Genomic DNA, 12,469 nt, shown 5'->3' on the forward strand with positions numbered 1-12,469 from the left:
TGCATGTAGACAATGCATTCACTTCCAGGGCTTAAGGGTATTAGGGGGGGGTCCACTGAGGTCACTTTATACCAGGTGCACAGAACAAAGGGGGTTACATACTTCCACAGCCACTATTCATTCCAACACATGCTACTTGTAGGACTTGTGTGCGTGTAAAAAAAGGGGTCTGTTGGGCATTGTGGTGGAGTGTGTGTGCGTGTGCGAGGCGGCAGCTGATGTGACCTGTAGGGTCACACACTCAGACACAACAGCAGTCTGGCAGACAGATCATAGAAGGGGGGGAGCAGAGGGGTGCATGCTGCTGCTGTTTGTGTGTGTGTGAGGTGAATGATGATGAGGTGAGACAGCTGGAACGAGTTGTCAAGATTCCCTGGGATCTTTAAAAATCGAGGGTCAGGGATTGAGTCATTTGGCAAATCCTGTTTATTGATGAGGACAGAAGAAGAGTCAGGACATAGTAGCACAGACGCACACACACCTGCCATCCTTGGAGTTTAGACTGCTGCAGAACTGAGCGACATCGCTCCTCGGCCGACAGCTTCTTCTTGTCTCCCAAAGTTGGTATCACAAGATCTTTATACCTAAGACGCAGACATGAAAAAAAAATAAAAATAAAAAATCAGAGTTGCAGGGACAAAAGATCTATAACTGCTGAGCTTCAAAAACTGAACAAGACTGAGTGAAACCCCCTCATTTCATAAACAATGGGTGCAAAGGTCAGAGGGGTCATATGGCAGCCGAGCCAAACAGCATCTGTTCCTATTGGTGTTGCCCTGGGCAACCATTTCTATGAATGGTCAGCTGGATGAAGACAGTGGTTTGTTTGTGCCTCAGAGGAGGGGGCGCGAAAGGGAAAGTGAGCGAGAATATGTTGACACAGAAAAAAACCCCCCACATGGCCCAACATAAATGCATGAGTTCAGATTTGATTAGGTCTGTGTTCTAGAGATGTAGATATGAATAAAAGAGGACTTCATAGCTATATTCATACATGCCTAAAAGTTTCTGCCTTTGAAATCTTCCTGAGTTGCTAATTTGCACATTTCTCACAGAGAAAAATATTCCCTGTCAGACAGGAGGGAGTTCAGCAATAAAAAGAAACAACGGAAACCAGAATGACTTCGACACTATAATATGAAAAATAGATTTAAACAATACTAGGTAAAAATGGTTGGGTATTTTTCAAAAAGCACTACAGCTGAATCTAACAGTTTTTTCTTTTAAATGGTAAATCACTCAGAAATATAAACTGCAAATGGAGAAAATAACTCATAAGTTATAAAGCTGGCAAACAAAGGTCTGGATGAACCAAAGGGTTGCTGGTTCAGATCTGAAAACAGACCAAAATGTATGCAAATGCAGGGCAAGGCACATAACCTCCAAATACTGAGCAGTGCCAAGCTCTGACACGTCTTCACTAATGTGTGTCCACAGATCCTTTCTGTTCATATGTGCACATGAACATAGGCCCCCTGTGTTATTTAGCACGTCCCTCAATAACCATGTATTATTTGTCATACTAACATTTCAAGAGGATATAATAACAGTAATCAATAAACTAAATCTTCTGTCGCTATAACGACACAAAAACATAAAACATTAATTTAGAGATAAATAAAATATTCAAGACTTCTGAGTATGAAATACGTCAGAAATGACATGATTGTGTTGGGGGAAATGAGAAAATCTGCTAAACAAATAGTATCACTAAATCTGTTGTCAGTACATTTTTTTTGCTCCGTCTGTCGTTATCAATCATGGGCCAGCTGATGATGTCACATCTAATGAAGAAGATATAACAAGCAGATGGCCAGAGGGGTAAACCACTTGTGTTGTCAATAGCAAGTAAGTGAGAGCATGTGAACATAGGATATGTTTGATTTGCAGGAGTGGGGTCCGTCTGAACTCTCCCTAACCCTCCCTGTGTATGGAAATACCAGTCCTGCAGACGGCACACGTTCTCCCACTGGGCCCGTAAAACACAAAGGAACTCTGTAAACCCATGACCTCCCCTATGAGGATATGAAAACCATCGATGGTCCCGGCTTTAACAAGACCCAAGGGGGCTTCATGTGGACTTAAAGAAGTGAAATAAGGCTTTTGATAAGAGTTTAAATGGAAGGCTGCAGGACGCTAATGTGGCTCCCTGTGACCAAAGGGCCATCAGTAACTACAGTTATTGAGCATTACAGAGGCGGTAAAGGTAACACAGCTGTTATTTAAACAACCTACTTTCCGCTCCAAGCTGCTCAAATCCATCAGACTAACTTTCATCTGCCACATACCTCTAAGCATATTATTTAGCTTCTTTTAAATCATGGGTTTTTCCATTCCAGTGGTCAGCCAAGATGATGGATATTCTCCTGTAGGCAAGTCAGTATCCGACAAATGTGTGTGTAAATACAGCGGTGAGAGGACCTGGTTAAATAGAAGAAATGACCGTTATGCTTCTGAGCTGCATTTTGTGACATTCTCCACGATGGCTGATATATCGTTCTCATCCCATTTGTTACAAGGAAGAACAGAGAACAACAACACACACGGACGGCAGAGATTTACACAATCAAGGATCAAATGGTAGCATTTGACCTTACTCTTTGGCAGAAAACAAACCTCGCCACAAAACACAAAGGGTATCATAAAAGACAAATAAAAGCAACAGTAAAATAGATTTCCTCATAAATCACTCCGGTTACCAGGACACTCATGTAATTTGGTGCAGGAGACCACTTTGACTTAGCAGGCATTGTTCTAGTGTCTATGTGTGTTTGTGTTCAAGAGCATATAGCAACATCAAGATTAATGGCTGATTTATAGGCCTGTCAATTTGATTAGTCAAGCACCAGGGTTTGTTTTGAAAAAATAACAAAAGGACAGAGTAAAAGGAATAGGAACCAGGACGGCATTGAGATATTCTGTGTGCACATCATGGAAACAGACAAGAACAAGTGATAACATGGCGATGAATAGGCTGAAAGAAGACATAAATTAACCAATAACGCTCAGAGTAGGAAAAGAGACGAAAGAATTTCTTTTTCAGAAGAGATAACATGTAGGAGGGAAGAATGAGAAATTGTTTGAAAAGAGCTCTGTGATGCAGCGGTGTAAACCGCCCCAGACTCCTTCAGCAGCAGCGGCAACTTTTTTAGCCAAGGCTGTGTTCATTCATTGGTTGTGTCTGTGTTGAGCGAGGGAGAGATGTATGAATGGCACTCATGCTGAGCTGACTGGTGTCTTTGTGAGCAACAGCCACTTTAACAAACCATAGTCTTAATGTATAAACAACAGACCAGAGACGCATGTCAAACAAATGCACACGCAAAATGTCCATTTGTAGAAACACAAGATAACAAAAACACTCAATGTGCACGATCAGCTGTGGAGCGTAAGTAAGTAAGTAAGTAAGTAAAATTTATTTATATAGCACTTTTCGCAGGCAGGGGCCACAAAGTGCTTCACAAACAGGGTTTAAAACATCACAAGCAACAAACAGACAGTACAGAGATCATAGCAGCCCTAAAAGAGACTAATTAAAAGCCTGGACAAATAAAAACGTCCCCAGTTGACTCTTGAAAGTGTCGGAGTCACATTGAACGAGCATTCAATAGGCCGACGTGGATTGATGTCTCGGAGGTAGTGTCCGTGTTGCGGAGCGGGACTGGACGAAGGCACATCCAGCGGTCACGTGAGCTCCAGCTGGTCCACGCTGGAAAAGCCGGCATAAACACGGAAGTAGGCGATGGCGATGAAAACCTCTGATCATGGCTCCAGCACTGTGAAGGGTCCAGGACAGTTGTTGAAGTGCGGGCAGGCGGCAGCGAGGACATGCTGGCGCACACATCGAGGAGAGGAATCTGGCGCAGGAACCGAGCGTGGTCCCGGCAGCCGAAGACGACGGAGCCCCCGTGCGCCGCAGCACGTCTTCGCTTTACTTGGATACCGGACCGAGAGCCCCTTTTTCTGGATCTCCTGCGGGTCCTACCCGGCACCCGATACAGCACCAAGTAGTCAGGTGAGACGGGATCGATTTCAAACGGAGGCAGAAATGCCTGTTTGTAACGGTCCCAGGTATGAAACATGTCCTCCAATGACTCTTTGATACGAAATAAAGAGTCCCGATCATAGGTTAGTAAAGCCAGGACACTTCCATTTGTCATCTGGGCTGCAAAGATCACATATAGTGAAACAATAATCATCAATAATCTACAAAACAGAGAGCGAACCGTGGCAATGCCAGTCACAGGCGCCAGTACGGTTTGGTCTGAACAAACATCCGAGTACACCAACTTCATCCCTCTTTAGTAATTAGGTAATAACATTTCAGATTTAAAACAGTTACAAGGATTTTGTTGGAATAGTTGGAATAAGTCCTGGGCCATGTTTGCTTGATGAAGGCCCTGGAAGAAATCAGCCTTCCACGAAACTCAAAATGGAGAAGATGAAAACCAACTGATGGTCTGTGTTTACTTCAAAACTGTGCTCTGTCTGCTTTTTAAAGAGCGCTTAGTCTCTTTTTCTATTTAAATGTCAGGACATAACATCGATATGCTGATAGTTAGGCTCTCTATAATAAATCCCTTTGCCTCTTTTAGGAAAGAGCTAAAGACTGAAGACTGAGGATTTTGATGAAAAGAAAGAAGGTTAGTTTAGTGATGAAGATGACGACGATATTTAGGATTGTTTTGCTACTTATTAGAACAGCAGTCGATGCCTGTCAGCACGCTTGTAGACAGGTTTGTACTTACTGACATTGTTTCCTCCGTTCTAGCTTCTTGCTTGTGTAACTAACTCTCTGATGTTCGTCGCTTTGGATAAAAGCGTCCGCTAAGTGACTCGCAGAAATAACATTAACAGAAACAGTTATTGTGGAGTAAATGAAGAGCATTTTCACATCTCCATGTTAAAGCTTACTGTACTGCAGTGACACGTATTCAACTGATAATTACTATGTCACTGGAAACTCAGTCATCCAAATGTGACAACGAGAGGATAAAAGTGAGGCCAGTCCCAGTCTGGGTTTTTTTTGCAGCAGATCTGTGCTAAATCAAACCAGTTAGTTTACTCATTACAGCTGTACAGATGCTGAGAAAACACCCAGATATCAATTCCAGAGTAGCTGGAGCGCTGCCTTTGCTCCAACGTAACCATCAATTACAGGAAAGATAAATGAGCTGGCTTCTATTGAACATCTGGAGAATGTGAAGCTTGAACATTTTTTTCCGATGAATGTGGCGGCAGATTATCTCAGAGCAGACCAGATGGAAGTTGGATTCGCAACTCTACCTTCAGAAACTGGTCTAGTCTCATTCCCCAGTAATCCCTTGGATGTGGCAGATCCTATGTAGATTGGATAGGACTAAACCTGCTGTCCAGCCTCAAGCACATACAATGTTAGAAGCAGGAGACTGTCTATACTGCCTTTCTAGCTAACGGTACTAAGCTAACGGTAAGGATTTAGAAAGCTATTAGACTCCACAGTGGTGGCAGGCTTTAAAGACCTATCCAATTTTATTCTGACCAAAAGGAGCTCCATAGGAAATCCTACAGACCACTAATCTGATTGTATGGATTCAGAGAAGCAGGTTAACAGTTCGGAAATTTGCATGACAAAAATATAGGGATTCAGTCGACTTAGACATCAGGTCATTTTCTCTGTCTTGACACAATGTGTCTCAGTTGGAACCATCTTTACATTGACCAGCTGTTATTTAAGCAGGACAAGAGGCTTAAGGCTCACCTTACCTGCCCTGACAACCTGTCTCACGCTATAGATTACAGAAACTGGGATGAAGTAGGAAGTAGGTAAGAAAGCTTGCAACCACCTTACTATCAAACATCCAGATTTATAAAAGATCTCCTCCACTGTCAACATCTGCTCTGACTATACTCCGTAGACTACCATCTATGCTGGAGGAATAATTCAAAGACGCTCTCATCAGAAGCTCTTGAACAAGGTGAGCATCAGCTTTCCCAGGTTTATCCATCAGAAACACAAAGGCAGCCATGGCAGCTTATGGTACGACAATACTCTGATCTATATTGGATTTTACCATGACGTGCCTGGTGCTCCTGATTCAATTTCATGTTCAGGGTTTCCTCCGTGAAAACCCATTATCTCAGCTGCACTTATCTTTTTCATAGGGGGTTTATTGAAACCAGCAAATATGGAGTGTCTCGTGACTTCAGTACACGTAGCATACCTCAAAACAGAATAACCTACAGCATGGGTAGCTTCTGCTTTATGTTGCCCTTTTTCTGGTTCCGTGTTAGTTGACAGTTCCTGAGCTTTAAAGACTGTTAGCCAGAGATGTATGTTGCTTTAAGGCTCGAGAGCTTCATTGGGACAGTGATAAAAGGTGAGAATTAAAACAAATCTTGATTTGCTTTATTTTCCCTTATGAAAAATTGGGGGGGAGAAGAACACCTTCAGAGTTGGTTTTTGTTCGAGTCAGTGTATGTGTGTGTGTGTGTGTGTGTGTGTGTGTGTGTGTGTGTGTGTGTGTGTGTGCGTTGTGAAGTGATAATGTTTACAGCGGGGTAGTGGAAACTTTTGGGGAGGTCATGTGACCAGCTTTGTCCTCTCTTATTATCTGGCAGGAATGTACATGTTAATCCCTTTATCCTAAAAAAAAGGGAGAGAGAAAGAGAGGGAGGAAAGAGAGAGAGAGAGAGAGAGAGAGAGAGAGAGAGAGAGAGAGAGAGAGAGAGAGAAGGCCAGGAGACAGACTGAGGATGGGAGAGAAAGGGAGAAAGACAGACTTAGAGATAAATCCTCTCAGTATTCCACTGGTTCTAAGATTCAAAGAAAGGAGAGAAGACAGATTGAGACAAACAGCCAAACTGAGAGTAATAGAACATAAGGACAGAGACGTAAAAGAGATGATGAGGCAGAATCACAGTTTTCGCTCTGCTTTTCAACAAGTTACAGAGAGAAAAAAACAAAAAACATTGCGAGCATGTGTGGGACAAGGAGACCTGACAAACGTGGGTTGAGGTGTGTATGTCGGGCTGACATGGGAAATATGATTGCGGTATTCATCAGCTGCAGTAGACTCTAATCATACCCCAAAAAAGCCATTCAAGGTCAGTTTGTGCTTTTTACAGTGAGGGTTGCTGTGACTTTTCCTTGTTCATGAGTCCGCATGTGAGCAGGTAATCCTGTGCAGTATATACACTTACATTCATTTGCAGATGTAGAGACGGAATTTGCTGTAAAGCTTTTAACTGGGACGTGCAGGACCTGCCAACTATAAACTGAGAGAGTTCACAGTGACCTGCTGGGAGCTAACATGTCTGCAGGACTGAGATCAGTGAGAGAGAGAAGGAAAAAAAAGTGCAATCAGTCATCTTTAAGACCTTTCCTTTAGAGAGTGGAGTTAATGAATCAGCATACAGAGTCAGGAAACATCAGAGAACACATCTTGAAAGTTGCAGCGCTCTTATCTCTGCAACATGACCGACCACTGACCTGCTGAGGAAGCCCTGAAAGGACAGGCGGACCGGGTATCCATAACGGATCATGCGCACCATCTCTAGCACCCCGATGTATTGCAGCTGGGTAGACACATGGAAGCTGTCAAAACTGTCTGGTTGACCGCTGGCGTTTGGGCGCACACACTCCACAAAGTGAGGCGTGCATGCCTGCAGCTTACTGATCAGCTCTGACAGAGAGTTCTGAAAGAAGAGAAAACAAACGGTAAGAAACATGTTCTGACAAATGGTATGTATTAGTGCTACTGTACAGTACGTATTAAAGCAAAGAGGGATGAGCTCTATGTCTTCTTCCTTTTAATGTAAAAAAACAGATTTGCAGGCTGCAATGACTCGAGTGAGATCACGCTGTGTTTGAGAAAAAGTGGTCTGATTGTTTTTTGGGGGGGGCGTTTCTGCCTCTGGAGGAAACAACAGCACAAAGAGTTCTTTACTCTCTCTCGGGGTGTGCCAGTAGGAGACAGTTTTTCTTCGAGCCTTGACTTCATTGATGCTGCATCAAAGGTCACACGCACTGAGTAACAGATCCAGATGCACGTAAACACTCGCATCTGCGTTTTTTTTTTTTAATGCAAACCTCTTCCTGACGTCGGTTTTTCTCTGCATACTTTTAGTTACAATGCTCACCGTCTTATCCGTCTTCTACGAGCGTCACTGGGAGAATTCACACATACAAATGAGTGCACATGGCACACAGTGGTTGTTGTTCATTGTTCATTCATTCATGTGGAGGGCTTCATGCTTGGCTTGGTACAGCACCATTCTTCAGCCCACTCTCTCCTTCTCTGCCATTCCCCGAGGGACTCGTCGACCACAAACCCACAACTCTGATTGTGCAACACACTGGATTCATTCAGACCAAAGGTGCCGCTTCTCTGGGCAACATTTCATCCTCCTTGCGTCACAAGCAGACAGCAAACTGCTTTCCTCCAGCTGAATATTAAATGTTGCTTTATATAGTTTCACAACATCGGTCACAACATCAGTAGAGCTGAATTGTTGCTGAAAGTGCTAGGTTTTGAGAATGAGAAGAATAGTTTGAAGGGTTTTGAGGACTTGGGTGATGGGGAGCAGATGTGCAATGCTCTCTTCAGAACTGGACTAACGAAATCCTCATTGTCTAATACCTCAAACAGAATGAGGTCTGTTTATAATTCACAGTGAAATCATGTTTTTTTTTTTTTTGGGAAACTGCTTCATCAGCACAAGTTCTTAAGAAGCTGAAGCCCACCTCAGCATGCACTGGGCCATAAGAGGGTTTCATTGTGGACCAGATAATTAATAAGTGCGACCTAAAGTCACACCTGCACTCCTTCCCTTCACATCGTTGAACTACTTGAGCAAACAAAACAAAAAAGAAAGCATCATCCAGCTGAAAGATTCTGGCCCCCTTGCTGAGGGATGTAGGTGTGGATAAATAAAAATATCAATATTCTAATCATGGACTTAGTGTCAATTAATCACAGACTTTTAACCCCACAGACCCACTACAGAAATAGACCCAACACTATTTTGCAGCTTCTACAACATGTCTTGTGAGTGGAGAGGAAATGTTCTTACTCTCAGCTGGACAGCAGCTGTAACGGGCCCACAGCGCTCTAACCTTTGGAGGAAGGAGCCCGAGCCTTTTTTCTTCGAGATCTGACGATGGGAAGAGATCATGGAGAAAAATAAGATTTAACTGTGCAGATATGGATTGCTAGAAACATCGTTATGAGAAATAACAATACACAATGAAATACAATTGGCTATCTTTAAAGATATATTCATGATGCATAAACATCAGTTTGTCTTTATTGCTGTGTAGGATGATTGCAGTTCCATCAGGCTACTTCTCTGTCGGTCCTAGTTATTCTGTTTAAAGTTCTCTACAGCTGAACTTCATGTTGTATTTATTGTCCTGTGCTCAGTGGGATGCTAACATATTACCTCATGATACTGTAAAAGGCTGCTGGGACACATTGGCGAGGTGAAAGGGGTCTTATGTAAACCTGCTTTCTAAATGGCTAATGAGCTACCGAGACACCAGACCAAAACCTCAAGGTTACACAACCACTGAGCACCAGTACAGTATGGAAACAATTATAAAATATACTGTATATCCACTACAAGCTTGTGGTCGGCACCAAGTGCAGTTTTCCAGCAGATAAAGCTATCAATGGTCAAATATTCAGCAGCGTAAAATGCCAAAGACTCAAATACACAAAGGTTTACTGTGGGGCTGTTTTTTTCAAAATGTTTTCAATCCAAACACGCACAGCCCTCGCCCCTGTCTGCACAGGTACACGTCATTCAGTGGGAACACATTTGTGTTTCCAAAAAAATGTTTTGCCAAGAGAACGTCAATAATCTTAAATTATACAATAACCTAGTTTTGCCTCCAATGTTCAAATATTGAATGCAGCCCTAATATCGCTGCAGAGAAAACTGTGTCTCTTGTGCACCAGTGCTTGTTGAGCATATTTCAAAGAACCATTACGCAATCATTATGGGAAAAACTGACCACTTTTAATGCAAATCAGCCTCGATGTGGCCAAAAACAGCTCCGTCAGGATGCAGCTAACTTCTCTCCACATTCAGACACAAAACAAGAGCAGGAGACTTTTTGTAGGCATGTTATCATTAGAATATATGTGTCGTGAATTAGGCCTTCAGTAGGGCAGATAGCAGGAGCCAATGACGCACAAATTTTAGAGCTATTTATGGCTGCAACCCATTCTTTGAGAAACAGGTCCTAAGGGTTTTTTCTTTGCTGTCTACTTGTGGTGGGTATAACCTCGTCTGCTGAGTTATATTTCTCCGAAAACAAGACACTTGGCCTGTTTTTTCATAATGGCAGAAAATTGTGCGGTTGCATGTTTTGATTACTTTCTCTTTTGGAAGCGGTGAAGCTTGTTGCACATTGCACAATGAGCAATTGGACTTGCAAGAGCGAAGAGCACTTGTGTCAGACCTGTGCAGTAAGAAGACTTTAAAACTTGATAATGATACTGAATTAACAGTAGCCTTTTTGTTTAATGCATATGCAGTTATCAAAGCCTATGTCCAGTAAATGTCATGTAAGTGGCAGGTATTTTGGGATGTGAACGACCAAACTGGTATTGACCAACAGAAAAAAGAAGATTTGTGCAAGAATGCTCACAGAGTTTCTGTCTCACACAAATCCAATTCCCAGAGGTTTATAAATAGCCTTGTGGTGGGAAATTGTTTTTTTTCCAAAAATACTCTCTGTTTTTCCATTGATAAAAAAACAGCTTCTGATTGGCTCCTTCAGCTAATCAGTGTTAATGTGTCAAGTTAAAAAGAGAAATGTACAATTTGATCCAAATTCTAATTAAAAAATATTTCTGTTAGAAAACAAAGATGGTCTTTGATGGCTAGCTAAATTAGACAGCATGTTTGGTTCATGCACTCACTGCTTCATGACTGTGTTTGGTGCTGTACCTTGGTAAGGTCATGATACCTCCGGGGCTGTTGGGGGACCATGTTGGTAGTGATAAGGGAGGCTGATGGCATTCTGTGGAGCAACAAGGCTGCTTTAGGCCCTCTCAGTCCTGCACGGCTCTGGGCTGCTGGCACCAGAGAACCAGTCTGAGTCAGCTTGGACTGGAAGAGCTGCTGCAGTAACACGTTCTCGCTGGCTGCAGGGCACAAAGAACATACAGAGAGAGAGAGAGAGAGAGAGAGAGAGAGAGAGAGAGAGAGAGAGAGAGAGAGAGAGAGAGGGAGAGAGCAGGGGAAAAAAGGTTGAAAAGAAGCAACGGCATTGGTGGAAGTAAGGGGGTGGTGGAGAATAATGAGAGGTCGGGTGAAAAGATAGAGAGAAGGGAAAAAACAGGAGAAAGAGAGGAGGAAAACAATGCAATGGATGAAAACAAGAACAGAAGTGTTGGAGAAGAAGCGAGGGTGGGGAAGGGGGCATAAAGTTAGTCTTCATGTAAACAATCAGTCTGACAACAAGAGGGGGTGGACCACGCTGCTCAACAACACGTGGAGTGGACCACAACAACAATGAGCTCATTCAGACAGCCAAACATGTGTGTGCAAACGAAGGCGTGTGGCTCTCATCTACAATACTGAGAGAGAGAAGGAGAGAGAGAGACAGAGGCAGGCGCACCAAGCAAAGAAAAACAAACATGACTCCCGGACCAGTTTAAGGACTTAATTACACATGGCTCCACGAGTAATTGTCTTTTCATTAAAAGCAATTATTGCCACCACCTGAATACATAGACTTACATGGATCCCTTTGCCCATCACACAGCTTTAAGGCTTAAACCAAAAGTCAGGAGGGGATGAAATCCATAAGTGGAACCAAGTATGTGCGTCAATGTGTGCAGATAAATGGCAGCAACGCATCGACTTGGGCAGACGGAGTGACAACAGCCAAGTGTGAGTGAAGGGCCAGCCTTTAGAAGATTAACCTCATCATGGGAATTATAGCAATTAGGCTGCTGGACGTTATGCTAGCCTGGCAGTCACACAACGGCTGCCTGTGTGCAGCTAACCACAACACCCCACATCTGGCACCTTCTATAGACAATATACACACAGACGAGGCTGTCTGCTGCATATGTGATGAAGCACACACATACAAACACAGCCACACTTATACAAAGAGCGGTTTTGTGCGCCACAAGTTTGGACAAAGAGTGCATCTTTGTGGTCAAGTGTGCTCTGACGCCACAATGTGCTCATATGCTTGTTTTTTTTTATTGGGTACTTACACTTCATCGTAAACAAGAGATTCTGAGGAAGGGAGTCCTTGTTTGTTTTGAGGGATCCGGTGAGGTCATAAGAAATCTGTTTAAAACATAAATCATACACACAGAGTCACAGAAACATTTTTACATGAAGTGAAAAAGTCATTACTAAATCAAACTTACTTCTATAAATGCATCACGTCTTTGCGTACAACAGTTTATCACATTAAAACCTACTGTAGATAACGTCTTCATGTAGTTTGGTCTAGCGT

General features: G+C 42.9%; 1 protein-coding gene across 11 annotated transcripts in view; it reads right to left on the reverse strand.

Annotated features, from left to right (window-relative positions):
- myo16 (myosin XVI) overlaps window positions 1-12,469 on the reverse strand; it is a 92,367-nt gene that overhangs the window by 18,153 nt on the left and 61,745 nt on the right. For all 11 annotated transcript variants that reach the window (XR_013780315.1, XM_079358301.1, XM_079358294.1 and 8 more), the window contains exons 24-28: window positions 12,222-12,297; window positions 10,939-11,135; window positions 9,055-9,135; window positions 7,472-7,677; window positions 482-584 (exon numbers count right to left, since the gene is read on the reverse strand). Coding sequence is in view for 10 of the 11 variants with exons in the window: in XM_079358301.1 (XP_079214427.1) it covers window positions 482-584; window positions 7,472-7,677; window positions 9,055-9,135; window positions 10,939-11,135; window positions 12,222-12,297 (663 nt within the window). In the remaining variant the exon portion in view is untranslated. The remainder of the gene's footprint in view (window positions 1-481; window positions 585-7,471; window positions 7,678-9,054; window positions 9,136-10,938; window positions 11,136-12,221; window positions 12,298-12,469) is intronic.

Source organism: Symphodus melops, assembly GCF_947650265.1.
Source record: "Symphodus melops genome assembly, chromosome: 12".
NCBI classification, from domain to species: Eukaryota; Metazoa; Chordata; class Actinopteri; order Labriformes; family Labridae; genus Symphodus; species Symphodus melops.